General features: G+C 33.1%; 2 protein-coding genes across 5 annotated transcripts in view; one reads left to right on the forward strand and one right to left on the reverse strand.

The window, feature by feature from the left end:
• Positions 1-200: 200 nt before the first annotated feature.
• On the forward strand, positions 201-11,831 carry LOC144957021 (uncharacterized). 4 transcript variants are annotated; one of them, XR_013642071.1, is made up of 4 exons: positions 201-446; positions 4,205-4,485; positions 7,563-7,685; positions 11,628-11,831. XR_013642071.1 is itself a non-coding variant. In XM_078887948.1 (4 exons), exons 1-3 carry the CDS (start codon positions 398-400, stop codon positions 11,429-11,431), a joined length of 381 nt encoding a protein of 126 aa, XP_078744074.1. In that variant the 5' UTR covers positions 201-397; the 3' UTR covers positions 11,432-11,458; positions 11,628-11,831. The 4 variants fall into 4 exon arrangements, 2 of the variants coding, with proteins under 2 accessions (XP_078744074.1, XP_078744075.1); XR_013642072.1 differs by lacking the exon at positions 11,628-11,831 and adding an exon at positions 11,381-11,448; XM_078887948.1 differs by lacking the exon at positions 7,563-7,685 and adding an exon at positions 11,381-11,458.
• A 2,163-nt stretch (positions 11,832-13,994) lies between these two features.
• The window catches only part of LOC144957020 (uncharacterized), a 28,517-nt gene continuing 25,011 nt past the window's right edge, over positions 13,995-17,500 (reverse strand). The window contains exon 7 of the mRNA XM_078887947.1: positions 13,995-16,850. Coding sequence (XP_078744073.1) covers positions 16,407-16,850 — 444 coding nt within the window. The 3' untranslated portion in view covers positions 13,995-16,406. The remainder of the gene's footprint in view (positions 16,851-17,500) is intronic.

The raw sequence follows: 17,500 nt of genomic DNA on the forward strand, positions 1-17,500 counted from the left end.
CAAGATGAGTCAGATGTGTCTGCTAACCCCCCCCCCCCCCCCTCTCGCCCTCTCTCTTTTAAAATAAAATTCAATTCGTGCATTATTGCGCGCTTTTCTGCTGTATTCAATTTCAGATGTAGGATTCTCTCTCTCTCTCTCTCTCTCTCTCTCTCTCTCTCTCTCTCTCTCTCTCTCTCTCTCTCTCTCTCCTCCCCCCTCTCTCTCTCTGTGTCTTTGTGTGTATGTGTGTGTTCAGAGATAAGCGGTCAATCAATTTGAATTTCGATTTGATCTTTGGTCAGCAGTCCGTGAATAAAGTCTGTATAGCCTGTAATGGTCTTTCACGTGTGACGGCATTAAAACTTATGGATTTCATTTGTGGCTGTGTTGCTTGGTGAATTTGTATCAATTCAAAATGAGGAGTATTCTAGTATTTTCGTTGTGCTTCATTTGTCTGGTGTCAGGTAAATAACATACAGATTAAAGTTACTGCTTTATTAATCTGGGATCATGTAAGAACAGGAATGTTACACACATATAAATTTAAGCTTTTGGTTTTTTTTGTCTAGAATCAAGTCAATGATAAATATTATCAACATAATATAGATTAGAGTCAGGTAAAAACAGGAATATTACATACATATAAATGTAAGCTTTTGGTTTTATATGTCTGGGATCCGGTAAATGCAGAAATATTATCAACATATTATATTAGAGTCAGGTTACAAATAGGAATGTTACACACAAGCTTTTTGTTTCCTATGTCTGGGATCAGGTAAATACAATAATGTTACTAAAATATAGATTTGAGATTTTTGTTTTATTTACCTGAGATCATGTAAATACATGAATATTACCAACACACAGATTGGAATCAGGTAATTACATTAATATTACCAACATAAAGATTGGGATCAGGTAAATCCATAAATATTACCAACACATGGATTGGGATCTGGTAAAAACAGAAGTGTTACCCACATATAAATCTAAGCTTTTTGTTCCATATGTCTTTGATCTGGTAAATACAATAATTTTACTATCATATAGATTTAAGCTTTTTGTTTCATTTACCTTAGATCAGGTACATCTAAAGTAATCATTTCTTTGTATCGGAGTTTGGTTAGAAAATGCGAATAATAAATTTCAAGTTTTAAGCTTCCAGTTTATTTACTCTTAGGTTTTTGCCAATAAATCTCAAAACTTGATAGCAACGTACATAGAAATGCACAAAAAAGAGGTTAATGAAACCAATAAAATATAACGATTCAATTAATGACCAAAACAATATACAATGGTAATAACACCAATACTTACAATAATTATTATAATAATAAAAAAAATAATAAATAAATAAAAATCCCTTTATTCGTCCCCATGGGGAAATTTGTCTTTAGTGTCTTTCCCAAAGGAAGACTGCAAAACCCGGGCGTCAGCCGCAGTACAGCGCCGCGAAGTGAGCTAAGGCGAAGTGACTTGCTCAAGGCCACACAACGAGGCGGGTAGTTGAACTCGGTAGCTATTGGGTACGAAGCAAAGACCTTATCGCTGAGCCACGTTGCCCCTCTAACAATAATGCTAGTATAATAATAATAATAATGATAATAATAATAATAATAATAATAATAATAATAATAATAATAATAATAATAATATAATAATAATAATAATAATAATAATAATAATAATAATAATAATAATGATAATATAATAATAATAATAATATAATAATAATAATAATAATAATAATAATAATAATAATAATAATAATAATAATAATAATAATAATATAATGATAATAAATAATAATAATAATAATAATTTAAAAATAATAATAATAATATAATAATAATAATAATAATAATAATAATAATAATAATAATATAATAATAATAATAATAATAATAATAATAATAATAATAATAATAATAATAATAATAATAATAATAATGAATAATAATAATAATAATAATAATAAATAATAATAATAATAATAATAATAATAATAATAATAATAATAATAAATAATAATAATAATAATAAATAATAATAATAATAATAATGATAATAATAATGATAATGATAATAATAATAATAATGATAATAATAATAAAATAATAATAATAATAATAATAATAATAATGATAATAATAATAATAATAATGATAATAATAATAATAATAATAATAATAATAATAATAATAAATAATAATAATAATAATAATAATAATAATAATAATAATAATGATAATAATAATAATAATAATAATAATAATAATAATAATAATAATAATAATGATAATATAATAATAATAATAATAATGATAATAATAATAATAATAATAATAATAATAATAATAATAATAATAATAAATAATAATAATGATAATAATAATAATAATAATAATAATAATAATAATAATAATAATAATAAATAATAATAATAATAATAATAATAATAATATAATAATAATAATAATAATAATAATAATAATAATAATAATAATAATAATAATAATAATAATAATAAATAATAATAATAATGATAATAATAATAATAATATAATAATAATAATAATAATAATAATATGATAATAATATATAATGTAATAATAATAATAATATATGATAATATAATAATATAAAATATATAATAATGTGATGAGATGAATGATGATAATGATAATATAAATAATAATAGATGATGATGATAATAATCATAATATAATACTAGTAATAATAATAATATGATAATAATAATAATAATAAAAATATATAATAATAATATATAATAATAATAATAATAATAATAATAATAATAAATAATAAATTTAAAAATATAATAAATAATAATAACAATAATAATAATAACTATAATAAAAGCTTTCTATTCACATTCTCTCACCGTATTCAGGTGTAAAATGAATATCTGCCATAACATCGTTGTCTCTGTCAAACAAATAAAATGTAATATCGCCTTACTAGCGGCATGTCTCGTCCTGCATGCAAAGTGTTACTGTTAGCATGGGACCCCTTGTAAAGCGCTTTGAGCAAGTTTAGTGGATATATACTATTATTTTTTTTTTATCGTAATGAATGTGGTGATTTTCCCATGGTTAGTGAGTAGAGGTTAAATAAGCCTTTACAGTGGAGTCAACCTTGCACCGTCTACAATGGAGATCAAACCAAAGACCCACAGGTGACAATCCAAGTGTCATAACTCTAGAGCACAAAGCCTGTAAAATGGAATAGGAGAGAGAATCGTGACGTCACACTTTCTACTCTTCCGAATCCAAACTCTTTGGAAGTGTGTCTGTAACCAGTTCTTAGGAGGATTGATGATAAATACTAAATACATAGGTTTTATATTGAATCATAGGATGGCATAACTATTTTAGTAGCAGGATGGATAGACAGATTTGATTTTTTATTAACGTCCAGAATATATTTAGACTATAACAAAATGTCTCATCCCTCTTAACTCACTCAATCCTAGAGACTTTTGCTACTTTTCAAAATTGGAAAACAAATGTATTAAAAATGACTATGGACATAGATATGTTTATTCAACTACAATTAACATGAAAAAACTAAAAACATTAACTTTGATACTACGCCTATAATTTGTCTAAGAAAAAAATGAAATAAATATGCATGGGGTAAAAGTAACCTGGGTAAACAACGGATATAGTCGTTGTTAGGGTTGAGTGAGTTAACAACGGATATTGTCGGTGTTAGGGTTGAGTTGGTTAAAACAACAGATCAATCACACAAGGTATGTATCCAGTCCTCCGAAAGACTGGTTTAACTCTCTCCTTACCAGAAATTTTTCAACTTACCTACAAAGCTTTACACCCACCCAGCACAAAATTAGATTTTTCTTACTCAAACAGAAAAGCAAGAAGTAGATTTTAGACGGTGTATACATAAAAGTGTTCAGCAAAATGAGATCTACAAAACAGCATCAAATTTTTATAGCTATGTATAATAAACACATTTCCTTTAATAGTGTGATGTTCAAAGGAATCAGAAAGTGAAAATAGTTGGTTGTATCGTAACGAATATGACGATTTTCCTATGGATGGTAAGGAAAGGGTTAACACGCCCAATGGGAAATATTAACCAATTTATGATATAACACTTTTGTTCCTTCTTATTAAACTGAAAACAAAATTGACATTACCCCCCCCCCCCCACCCCCCGCTCTATTCCACGCAAACAGCCCAGACCTATAAGACTACCACCCCACGGTACCGAACACCCACATCCTCAGCCATGAACATCCGTAGCCCTACCACCTCACGGTACCGAACACCCACATCCTCAGCCATGAACATCCGTAGCCCTACTCTAGTTCTGGACCAACCCAAGGAATATTACTACGAAGGAGCAGGGATTCATTTTACCTGCCAGACAAAAGGTTACGGGGATGAGTCCAAATTTAAATTTGGTTTGAAGCAGGATGGCCGTTATGTCAATCAACAAGAAGGCAAGGAGTTCTATGTAAGTGATTGGCTCTATACTGTTCTTTTGTACAGATTTATAGATGATGATGATGATGATAATAATAAGAATATTATTTATTATTATTATTATTATTATTATTATTATTATTATTATTATTATTATTATTATTATTATTATTATTATTATTATTATTATTATAATAATAATATAATAATAATAATAATAATAATAATAATAATAATAATTATTATTTTTATTATTATTATTATTATTATTATTATTATTATTATTATTATTATTATTATTAAAGTACCAAGTCTGTGCCAGACATCGGTGATCATGATACGCCATTCATCTCTCTGATCAGACAACCTCAGAAAACTAATATTATTCTTCTCTTTCTTTTGTCACCCAGCTGTTGAAACTATTCAAATATGTTTTTCTTGGTCTACCTTTACTCTTTTTACCTTCTATCTTTCCTGTGAGAGCAAGATGTTCAATACATTTAAGTCGATTTAGGTGCCCTAAAAATTGCATTTGTCTTTTTCTTATTGTAGAATTAATAACCTTTTAGTTTCAGCTGGCTCTAATTCATCTTCATTAGTTTTCTTCTCTGTCCTTGAGATTCTTAACATCCTTCTAAGAAACCACATTTCTGATGCCTCCAGTTTCTTTTTAATGTCTTCTGTATGTCCAGCTTTTGTAGCCATGTAATAATACTGACCATACATAGCCCTTCAAAACCCTATGTTTTGTTGTCATTGAGATATTGTGGTTTGTAAAAATTAGACTCATCTTATTAAAACTATCTATCTTTAGCTTTTGCAATTCTTCGCTTTGTTTCTGTGCTACTTTTGCCATCTGAAGTCATTATGTATCTAAGATATTTAAATGTCTGAACTTGTTTTATAATTTCTCCATTGCTTATTGAGTTGCATGTTGGATTTCTTTCTCTCCTTGATACAACCAAGCATCTGTCTTTTTTACATTTAAGTATAACCCAATACTGAAAGGCACAGGCTGCATTCACATCTTTGAACAGAGTTTGGAGAACTAAAGATATCTCCCTTCAACTAAAGCTAAGACTTTTCAACTCAAACGTGAAGTCTGTCCTACTGTATGGATGTGAAACTTGGAACGCATCACAGGCATGTATAAGGAGGGTACAGATTTTCGTAAACAGGTGCATGCGTAAGCTACTCAGAATAAAATGGATGGATAGAATAAAAAATGAAGAAGTATGGAAAAGAACACAGCAGAAACCAGTGGGAGAGGATATAGGAAGAAGACGATGGAGGTGGATTGGACACACGCTTAGAAAGAATGACTCAACTATAACAAAGAAAGTATTGGACTGGAACCCTCAGGGCAGAAGATCAAGGGGAAGGCCACGAGGAACATGGAGAAGAATTAAAGAAGCTGATATACAGAGAAGTGGTAAGACCTGGAATGAGATAAAAAAAAGTTGGCTCAGGATAGAGAAGGATGGAAACTGTTTGTCTGTGGCCTATACCCTGACCCAGGGTGAAAAAGGCAATGATGATGATGATAACCCAATACGTTCACTCTCTGTGACTACTTTATTGATGAGTATTTGTAAATTTCTTTTGAGTCTGAAATTAGTGCTGTGTCATCTGCATATCTTATATTATTGATATTCTCACCATTGATCTTAATGCCTGGACTATCTCCTAAAGTTTTAATAATTGTTTCGCTGTAGATATTGAAAAGTTCTGGTGACAAAACACACCCTTGTCTAACACCTCGTTTAATTTGTATTACTTAATTCTCCTTCAATCCTGACGGCTGCACTTGGTTTCCAATATAAGTTTCTAATAATTCTAAGATCTTTTCCGTCTATATCTAGTCCTTCAAGGATATTAGATAGCTCACAATGTCAAACTTTATCAAATGCCTTTGAGTAATCAATAAAGCAAATAAATCAGTTTTTCTGGACTTCAATACATCTTTCCATCAACGTTGATAAGGTGAAAATAGCATTTCTTGTACCTTTGTCGGGGACAAATCCAAATTGAGTTCTTGATATCTCTGGTTTTATACTTTTCCTCATTCTGTTCATTAGTACTCTTAAGAGAATTTTCGTGAAGTGACTCATAAGACTAATCGTTCGGTGTAACTCGCATTCCGTGGCCCCTGGTGACTTTGGAAGTGTTACAAACGCTGACTTTAATCAATCATCTGGAATTTTTACCACTGTCATATACCTTATTCAATAGATTTGTCACTGTGTTTAAACCTAAATCCTCTAATAATATCATTAATAATAATAATAATAATAATAATAATAATAATAATAATAATAATAATAATAATAATAATAATAATAATAATAATAATAATATTGAAGCAACAACAACAACAACAACAATAATAATAACAATAATAATAATAATAATAATAATAATAATAATAATAATAATAATAATAATAGTAATAATAATAATAATAATAATAATAATAATAATAATAATAATAATAATATTGAAGCAACAACAACAACAACAACAATAATAATAATAACAATAATAATAATAATAATAATAATAGTAATAATAATAATAATAATAATAATAATAATAATAATAATAATAATAAATAATAGTAATAATAATAATATTGAAATTATTATTATTATTATTATTAATTATTATTATTATTATTATTATTATTATTATTATTATTATTATTATTATTATTATTATTATTATTATTATTATTATCATTATTATTATTATTATTATTATTATTATTATTATTTTATTATTATTATTATATTATTATTATTATTATTATATAATAATAATTATTATTATTATTATTATTATTATTATTATTATTATTATTATTATTATTATCATTATCACTACCATCCTCATCACCATCATCATCATCGTTGTCGTCGTCCTCGTCATCATCATCATCATCATCATCATCATCGTCATCATCATCATCATCTTCATCATCATCATCATCATTATCATCATCATCATCATTGTTATTAATAAAATCATTAATTTTACTATTATCCTTACTTTTATCAAACATACTAACGATAATAATACTCTCATTATCATTATATGTTTCCCTTCTAGCTGTAAAAATCTCTGATGCTGGCCGATACTCGTGTGTTATTTTGACACAATACGGCAAAGAGGTAGAATCGCACAACCTCGTGGACATTCATATTGTGAAATCCCCTGGTGTTGGAGACGGGGGTAAGCTTGATATATATTCATGTTAACTCACTTAACCCTAATACCGACTTTAGATAGTTCGAAGATGACGTCACTCAGGCCTTTGTTATTGTTTTTGCCATCCGCGTTTGTGAGTTGTTCTCACTAAACTGTATTAACCAGACTGTAAAAGTTCATGGTTACACAGTTTGCGTGTTGGTCCGTTATACTTCTGGATGGCAATGTTGTGAACTCCTTGGCCAAGCGCATTCTATCTATCGGGAATGAGGTTAGCGGAAGAGTAGCGTCCCTTGATTGAACGTCACCTTACAGAGAGAACGCCAATTGGGTTTTGCGCATGCGTCTCTCTCGTCCTCGCTTTCGGTGAAGTGTCTCCAGTCGCTTTCACCGGAAGCGAGGACGAGAGACGCATGCGGACAACCAGCATGACGTTCTCTCTCTCTAATAACTTTTCCGCCGTGATGTCCAATCAAGGGACGCTACTCTTCCGCTTATCTCATTCCCTATATCCGTAGTTAACCTGGGTTACTTTTACCCCATGCCTATTTCTTACATTTTTATGAGACAAATTATACGCGTAGTATCAAAGCTAATGTTTCTAGTTTTTACAAGTTAACGGTGGTTGAATAAAACTATGTACATGCTCAATTTTAATACATTTTGAGAAAAAGCAAAAATTCTCTAGCATTGAGTGAGTTAATATGGAATGTATTAGTGGAAGAGTAGCGTCCTTTGATTGGACGTCACCTTACAGAGAGAACGTCAACTTAAAGACTATTTAACTAACCGCGCGGTTTCACAGGAAGCGAGGACCAGAGACGCATGCGCGAACCATAATGACGTTCTCTCTCTAATAACTTCTTCTCCGGTGACGTCCGATCAAGGGACGCTGCTCTTCCGCTAATCCCATTCCCTATTGGGAAGAAAAGTCATGAAATTAAACCCTCTACTCTTTGGTTCCTAAATCCTTGAGAGTGTGTATCTAACCAGTCATAAGAAGTACGAATAATAAATAGGTTACATAAAGGTGGCACAACTATAGATAGAATGAAATTGACCTCACTCAGGTGCTTGTTATTGCTTTTTGCCATCCGCGTTTATGAGAAATTCTCACTAAACTGTATTTTAACCAGACTATAAAAGTTCATGCTTACACATAGCTTTGTGTGTTGGTCCCTTATACGCTCGGATGGCAATGTTGTGAGCTTCTTAACCAAGTTTATACTATCGATAGATACTCTGCACTTGGCTAAGAAGTTCACAACATTGCCATCCGGGAGTAAAACTGGCCAACACACAAAACTGTGTGTAACCTTGAAGGTTTATAGTCTGGTTAATACAGTTTAGTGAGAAGTACTCATAAACGCGGATGGCAAAAATCAATAACAAAGACATGATTGACGTCATCCTCGAACTATCTATAGGGAAGAAAAGTCATGACATAAAACCCTCTCTTCATTTGGTTCCTAAATGCTCGGGAGTGTGTCTGTATAACCAGTCCTTCGAACTACGAATAATGAATAAGTTACTTAAAGGTGGCAAAAGTATACACTCTAGAACAAAGGTGAGGTCACTCTGGTCTTTGTTATTGTTTTTGCCATCCACGTTTATGAGTAATACATATAAGATTACACATAATTTTGTGTGTTAGTCCGTTAGACTCGAGGGACTTCAAATTCATTATATCAATAACGGACTAACACAAAATTATGTGTAACCTTATACGAATTACTTATAAACGTGGATGGCAAAAAAAAAACAAAAAAAAACAATAACAAAGACCAGAGTGACGTCATCTTTGTTCTATCTGTATACTTATGCCACCTTTAAGTAACTTATCCATTATTCGTACTTCGAAGGGCTGATTATACAGACACACTCCCCGGGGATTTAGGAACCAAATGAATATTCATGTTTATTTATGAGGCTATGTGGTCTAGTGGTATGACATTCGTTTTCGGATCGGAAGGTCCTGGGTTCGAGCCCCGCTCAGCACATAGTTGAGTCCTTGGAGAAGGCACTTTACTCACATTCTCTCACCGTGCTCAGGTGTAACATGACAACATGGCCGTCTACAGCGTTGTCTTTGTTCGAAAAAATGTAATATCGCTTAACAGGCGTCATGTCCCGTCCTACATGTTAAATGTTGCTGTTGGCCAAGGACCCATTGTAAAGCGCTTTGAGCATGTTTAGTGGATATTGCGCTCTATTAAATCTCAATTTAAATTCATTTCAACCCTCATTATATGCATGTGGTGATTTGGGTATGGTTTATTATCAACATCTATTTAATCGGTTTAACCAGAATGGTGATGGACAACGTGAACAGATTTTTGTAGACCTGATCACAGGACGCAATGGGATTCAATAATCTAATGTCAGCAACGAGCAGCTTGGTTCTTAACAAAGAAAATCTGTACTTTTTTATTCTTCATGCTGGCTAGAACTTTTTCACATGTCATGTGATCAGAATATATGAAAGTCAAAATACGATCAGTTTATAAAGTTTTTCTCATCTGGATAAACTTTTATGCTCGTCGGAGAAGTATTTCATAAGGCGTCCGCCATTGTTCCAACAGTTTAGAGTTTAGAACCAGTTACTAAGTTACTATGCGTCAGTACGAGGGAAGTGACATCATGACTGTTGAAGCTTATTAACCAGTAGATTTTTGACCAATCAAAACATGGAATTTGTGACACACCTTAACACGTGCTCGGACAAGCATGGTCGGTTGTTTATAAACAAAACGTGAATGAAATCGACCTCTCTCTGATCATTGTTATTGTTTTTATACCACCAAATGGGTGACTAGTTTATCACACGGTTTTCGCGATCATATTTTATAAACATTTAAGTTTACACATAGTTTTCTGTGTTGCTTCTATTGATCAAACGGTCAAAAACTGGGAAACAAACAAAATAAGATAAAATGCAAAATAGCTTGTATCGTATGTATTAAATCTGTTTTGCATTCTATTTTATTGTATTTGTTTCCTATGTTAATTTTTTTATTGTTGTGCTGACGAAGGGTTCGTACCCGAATCGTCCATTGTCTGTATCGTTTCTACACGAAGCCTTTCCATCGTTAGTATATTCACGATCACAGGCTTCAGGCAGCCCATACCGTTTTTTACAAAAGGAAAACATATCTCAACTCTATTTGTTGGGTTTTTAACTGCTTCAATGTCGTATGTCGCGTGTTCTAACATCTGAATTCTGTAGCTGATATTGTGATTTTTTTACAACATATTATTTTCTTTTCAATTACTTTGACTTGACTTATGCCTCTTGGCTCCTGGCGGAGCATAGGACCTCAACAGCGCTCTTTCATCTTCTTCTGTCCTTGACACAGACCTTTGTCACACTCCAGTAAGATTTGAGACCCTCCTCCACGTTTGGACGACCCCTTTTCCTCTTGCCCTGTGGTTTCCATTCGACAGCCTGCTTGGTTATATTGCAGGGCTCTTTCCGCAGGGTATGACCAACCCAACGCCACTTTCTGCGTCTGACCTGGACATCCATTTGTTCTTGGTTTGTTCTTGTCCAAAGGTCAGCATTTGGCACTTTGTCAAACCATTTCAATCTGAGTATTTGTCGAAGACAGCGATTGACAAAAGTTTGTATCTGGGCTGATGTGGTCAAGGTTGTTCGCCAAGTCTCTGACCCATAGAGCAGGACTGCTTTAACATTAGTGCTTTTTAGTTTTCAATTACAGGTTATCCGAGTAGCGGTCCTTCAAGATATACGTTTCCCTACACTGTCCTAATAATCTCACTTACTCTGGCGATAAAAGGTACCATGATGGGATTTCAAGTTTAGATAAAAGAATTGGAAAACAGAACGCAACTCTATTAATCTGGTTTATAAATGCTTCACTGTCGCGTGTCGTGTGTTCTAACATCTGAATACTGTACCAGATATTACGATTTTTTTACAACATATCATTTTGTTTTCAATTACAGGTTATCCGAGTAGCGTTCCTTCAAGTTATACGTTTCCCTACACTGTCCTGATAATCTCACTTACTCTGACGATGATGGGATTTCAAGCCTAGATAGAAGAATTGAAGATGATGCAACTAATTAAACAAGTTGTTTTAATTCTGCATGTTTTCAATCATTTTTAAAGTTACATTAAACTGTTGTATTGTTGCTTGTTAAAACTCACATTATGTTTTAAAATGAGTAATGAAATTAAAACCGTAATAAAAGACACTCATGGATTACTATGCTGTTTGCCTCACATGGGAGGCTACCAAGAAGATGGCCAGGACAGAAGTATACGGTAGACATTTATAGAGGCCCTTTATTCCACAAGGACCCAAGAGGAGTACGCCAATCCTAGTCGAAATGGAATGGAATATTCAATTTAATTAATGAATACATATAATGTGGATGTTTAGGGTATTCCCAATGCAGGGGCATGTCTATATTTGTTGATTTGGTGCCTTGCACCCCACCTATCTTTTAAAAATGGATTACAGCAGCATTAAAAAAAAACAACAACAAACCCCCTGATAAATGGTATATACCTTCTCTTACTTATATTAGTATGTCTTTTTTTTTTCTTTTTTTTCTTTTCTTTGTTTTGCATTTACAAACATAGCATGTTTTAAGTCATTTTCTTCTGATTCTGGCACCACCTTATACTGTAAGCATGCCACGCCACTGTCCCAATGTCAATAATACACGATGAATGAAACACTAAATGAAACCAGAGGATCAGTTGAAGGGTATGTATGTATCCAATCCCCTGGAAGAGTGGTTTTACAATGGGTACGATCTATATTACATTTCCATGTGTTCGAGGTCATTGGTCACATTGGAATATGTGCTCAAAGTGACCCACATCATAGTGAAAAGTGTTCACAGTTTTTGAAATATCTAACATCACGTTTTTTTCTGTTGATAATTATATGGTCTATCTGACTTTCTGTTTTTCCATCGGGTGATTTCCAGGTCAATTTGTGTATGTTTTTGTGTGGGAAGAAAGTTCCACCAATAATGAGGTTGTGTTCTTCGTAAAATTCTGTCAGTCTGTTTCCATTGTTGTTCATCACCCCTATGTCTTCCATTCCAACTGACTGATTTGTTTGTTCTTAAACTGTATTGCCAACTCTTGCATTAAGGTCTCCGATGATCATGAGCATATCATGTCTGGGAATGTTTTCAACGGCCATTCTTAAATTATCGTAAAATTCTTCTTTGTTCTCTTCATCTGCATCCTCTGTAGGTGCGTAACATGTGAGGATTAATAGTTTGGTGTATTTTGAGTTGTGCCTTGTATATAAAATTCTTTCACTTATCGGTTTCGATTGGTCATTTTGTTCAGCTTGACACATGGGTATGTTTACAACTTTCATAAACAAAGCAGCGTGTTTACATTTCTGAAGAAATATCCAATCGTTGGATAGCAACAAATCATGTGATCGATGACTAGGTTGAATGAAACCATGAGTATAGATCGCTCCCATTGGTGTTGCAAAGGTAAATATTTCTTCCACTGTTCTTATCCGTCATCTAAACAATGCCATTCTTTCATCTCTCATTCGTATTTAGTGTATCATTCATCGTGGTTTGTTGACAAAGGGATGCCGAAAACGTCCACATGACCTGCCTTTGTTAATCAAATCGAGGCTTCCATTCTACTTGACTATTATCAATAATTCATCCGCCCCGTTCACGGATTCATCGTGATTTCAGCTACTACACACTACACACTAGCCCTGAACACGGATATTATGATATATAAATGTGGGATTTCATCATTTGCGATTAGAAGTATTCCTTACATAACATGGGAGAAAACCCGTGTATATTTTAAAGTAAATTAATTACATGATTATTTCCCTTTCCTTTTCTGAACCGAATAATGAATGCTGTGAGAAATGTATTTGAAAGTGTTCGTTATATAAAGTAAAAATCCCAAAATGTCCGCCACGGTGGTTCAATTATACGGTATCTCGTCTTTCCACACATGTCAAGCAATGGTAATTGTGGTCAGTGGCATGATTGGTGACAATGGAAAATTATGGTTTAGACGTTGTGTCCAGATTACCCCAGAAGACTCAGGTGTTAACAAGAACAAGAGCAAAAGCAAGTTGTATCTTTTTATTTATGTGTTTGTAACTAATTGTGTCATTGAGTTGTGTCCACCACAGTGAACGTTGTATTAAGCTGAAGAGTTCAAAAGACTCGATGATCTTTCCGATTGATAAAACGCGCGCACTCACACACGCACACACACTCACACATTACACATTACACAACACGGACATACACAGACATTACACAACACATATTAAACACAATGAGCCGCAAACCCTGTGATAGCAGTCCCACATGAGTGGGCCCTTGTGATTTTTACTCTGTCACTAATCAAGGGACACAATAGGGTAAAAAAAGGGCACTCACTCAATTTTATTATTTAATACAGATAGATAGATTACAATTAAAGCAAATTGTATGAAAATATAGACATATACATTGTATGTGGATTTCAACAAATAATATAATAATATAAAATAATAAATTTATATAGCGTCTAGTTACAATTAAGAGTTGCTCACCAGCGTTTTACATCAACACATCATGTGTCATACACAAATATAGAACTGCCATGTTAAAAACCACATACATTTGATGATAACATAATGATATATTATGATAAAATACATACTAGGGGTTCAAATTATATGCTCTACAGAAAAGCTCAGTTTTTAACCGTTTTATAAAGGTAAGTAGATTTTCACTATTTTTAGTTTCAATACTGATGGAGTTTCACAATCGAGGGTCATGGTGGTCGAAGTATTTCTCATGAAAAACTAACGATTTTGGGGGTTCCCTTAGTATATCTAAATTAGCAGATCTTAAAGGTCTTATAGGCACGCAAAAATGGAAATCACAAATGTTTTTATGAAGTCAGATAAACTTATGATGCAAACGACGTTGACAGTTTGACAGTTCTATTAACCCAACATATTTATGGGCTTGTTTTAACATTGATGTAATAGACAATATTTTTCGTTGGATTGAGAGTGGTTTCATTACAAAATTGAGCCTCATGAAATGTGAGTTATCATACCAGGAAATCATTACAAGTCGGGTACAACGGTTTTTAAAAAGCTGCCAAATTATGACAAAACATATTGACTTTGACGTCAAAATGGTATTATATGTCGGTGTGAACACGATACTGATGATAATTTTAGGCCAAAACTGTTTTTTTAAAGTAATGTATTTATGTCTAATTGTTTTTGTTGGTGGTTAAAGAAGGGAATTGATCTCGAAACATGCAGGTCTTTCGTATTTTTTAAAGCTACTATATTGATTTTTCAAAATAAAATTTCAGTCGTATTAAATACTTTTATTTTGAAGAATAATTTTTAAAATTTCAACAGCTCAAAACAAACAGTCCTGAATTTTGAATTCATAATAGTTATATGATGATGAAATATTATGAGTTTTATAAAGCATTGGTGAAACATAGAAATACGCTATAGGGAATGACATTAGCGGAAGAGTAGCGTCCCTTGATTTGACGTCACCTTACAGAGAGAACGTCTATTGGCTTTGCGCATGCGTCTCTCTCGTCCTCGCTTTCGGTGAAGTGTCTCAAGCCGCTTTCACCGGAAGCGAGGACGAGAGACGAATGCGCACAACCAACATGACGTTCTCTCTCTAATAACTTTTCCGCCGGTGACGTCACAGACTATGTGACGTCTAGTCAAGGGACGCTACTCTTCCGCTAATCTCATTCCCTATAATAAATATGTACTTACCAATAAATACATTTAAAAAACTAGGATGAAAGACATGAATTTATATAAGTAGAAATAAAGTCTTGAGTAAAAATGGATTGATAATCAGGCCAACATCACAACAACCAAAAAATAAAAAAAGACAAAAGAGAATAACAGGGAAGGGGAGGGGGTGGGCAGTGGAAGTCAAAATAAAGAATCTGTTGTTACAAAATTTTTGACAATCAATTTTCGCCAAGGTCCAAGACACTGGGTGGCTGCGAATCGGCTTCGTTCGAGGAGCTGCCTAACGGCAAGTGCGCTACATCGGTGGGGTCTAACTACCTGTACAATATGTCCACGCTGTGGGCAAGAACCCGAGACGGCAGAGCATCTAGTCGAAAGGTGTGTTGTGACGATGCTACCCGGCGGGTTCGCGACGGTGCACGAATGCGGACCGGACTTTGCTGATTGGGTCGATCGTCATAACATAATAGTGTGAACCATACGAGGCTGCTGCCAAGGTCCGCAGAGAGTATTAGACAGTAAACAATAATAGTCAAACATTTTATATAATCAGCACAACGTTGAGTTAATATCTTCTTGAAAGAGCCATGTGTAAAGAGAATACAGGGAAACTAACAGAATTGTGACTGTCGAAAAGTAATTGTGGATGTCTGCATGTCTTGTCTTGCATTTCATCCCACCAGAATATTTAGTCGATATTGCACTTTATACAAAAGCTTGTGTTTTCTACAGGAAGACTATTGCTTCATTTTTCTAACCCCCCCCCCCCCCCCAACCACTTCCTCTCATTAAAAAAAAAATAACAAGAAATGAAGTGAGTAGGAAAGTGCCAGAAGACAACATAGATTCACCATCGCCGCCGCGAAGTTTTTATTCACTGTTGTCTTCTGGCACTTTCCTACTCACTTCATTTCTTGTTATTATCAACATACAACTCACATTTCTCATTTTTTAATGATGGATAATTATGGATAATTTACTGAAGATAAAAAATCAAGCATGCCATTAATGGTACGGCAAAGATCTTCCATTTTTCGAGGATAGTAGATCTTGCTGAATTTGAATCTTTACCTGGTGGACAAAGTTCAACATCCTTAGGGTAGGCCTTTTTTCTTATCTCTCCGCAGACGTCCTCATGCTCTTTCTTACAGAATATCGGAGGGCGTTTACTTTCAAATGACGACGCTCTAAACCCAACGACAGTTCCTTTCTTCTCTGGATGTTCTATGAAATATACTGGTTTTTGATTGGCCACGTTGTGTTCTCCATAATCTTTTCCGAAGAATCTTTGTTCCTCGCTATCCTTGTCTGGCCATACCAAGAGCTCCCAGAATCCCCATCCGTATTCCATCATCAAAGAGTCCAAAGTAGAATTGTAAGTTATTTTTAAATTGCCGTACGCCTTCTCGGTGTAAGTACCCTGCAGACAAAAAGATGAAAATATAGCTGGAAAGATAGATAGATGGACAGAGGGTTAGATAGATAGATATATAGATAGATAGATAGAGAGATAGATAGATAGACAGAGGGTTAGATAGATAGATAGATAGATAGATAGATGGATAGACAGATAGACAGATAGATAGATAGATAGATAGATAGATGGATAGACAGATAGATAGATAGATAGATAGATAGATAGATAGACAGATAGATAGATAGATAGATAGAAATGGTTGAGGGGAATTAGATGGAATCACGTAGAGTGATCGACAGTTAATTGGAGCGAACTATTTATTTATTCTCACCTCATTCTGTTATTTCCTCCGACAACGTTGTTTCAACCTATGGAATCTGTCTTCATTGAGGTCCTTTAAAATCCCCCGGACACTAGGATTTTTAAAGGAACCCCCCCCCCCCCCCCACCCCCGAAGATTCCAGCGGGATTAAACAACGTTGTCGGGGGATATAAGAGAATGAAGTGAGAATAAATAAATCGGTAGATCAATAGATAGATAGATAGATAGATAGATAGATAGATAGATAGATAGATAGATAGATAGATAGATAGATAGATAGATAGATAATAGAGATACTCGTAGATGAAGAGAAAGATAGATTATTATAGAT

The sequence above is a fragment of the Berghia stephanieae genome, chromosome 11 (genome assembly GCF_034508935.2).
Source record: "Berghia stephanieae isolate SIO BIC M18660-M18661 chromosome 11, UCSD_Bste_1.3, whole genome shotgun sequence".
NCBI classification, from domain to species: domain Eukaryota; kingdom Metazoa; phylum Mollusca; class Gastropoda; order Nudibranchia; family Aeolidiidae; genus Berghia; species Berghia stephanieae.

What these genes read in the sequence shown, in the direction of transcription:
- LOC144957021 (XM_078887948.1), top strand. Translation starts at nt 398, where the DNA reads ATGAGGAGTATTCTAGTATTTTCGTTGTGCTTCATTTGTCTGGTGTCA. An exon ending in CTTCATTTGTCTGGTGTCAG is followed by an intron (nt 447 to 4,204) that starts GTAAATAACATA and finishes CCACGCAAACAG; the next exon opens with CCCAGACCTATAAGACTACC. An exon ending in AAGAAGGCAAGGAGTTCTAT is followed by an intron (nt 4,486 to 11,380) that starts GTAAGTGATTGG and finishes TTTCAATTACAG; the next exon opens with GTTATCCGAGTAGCGGTCCT.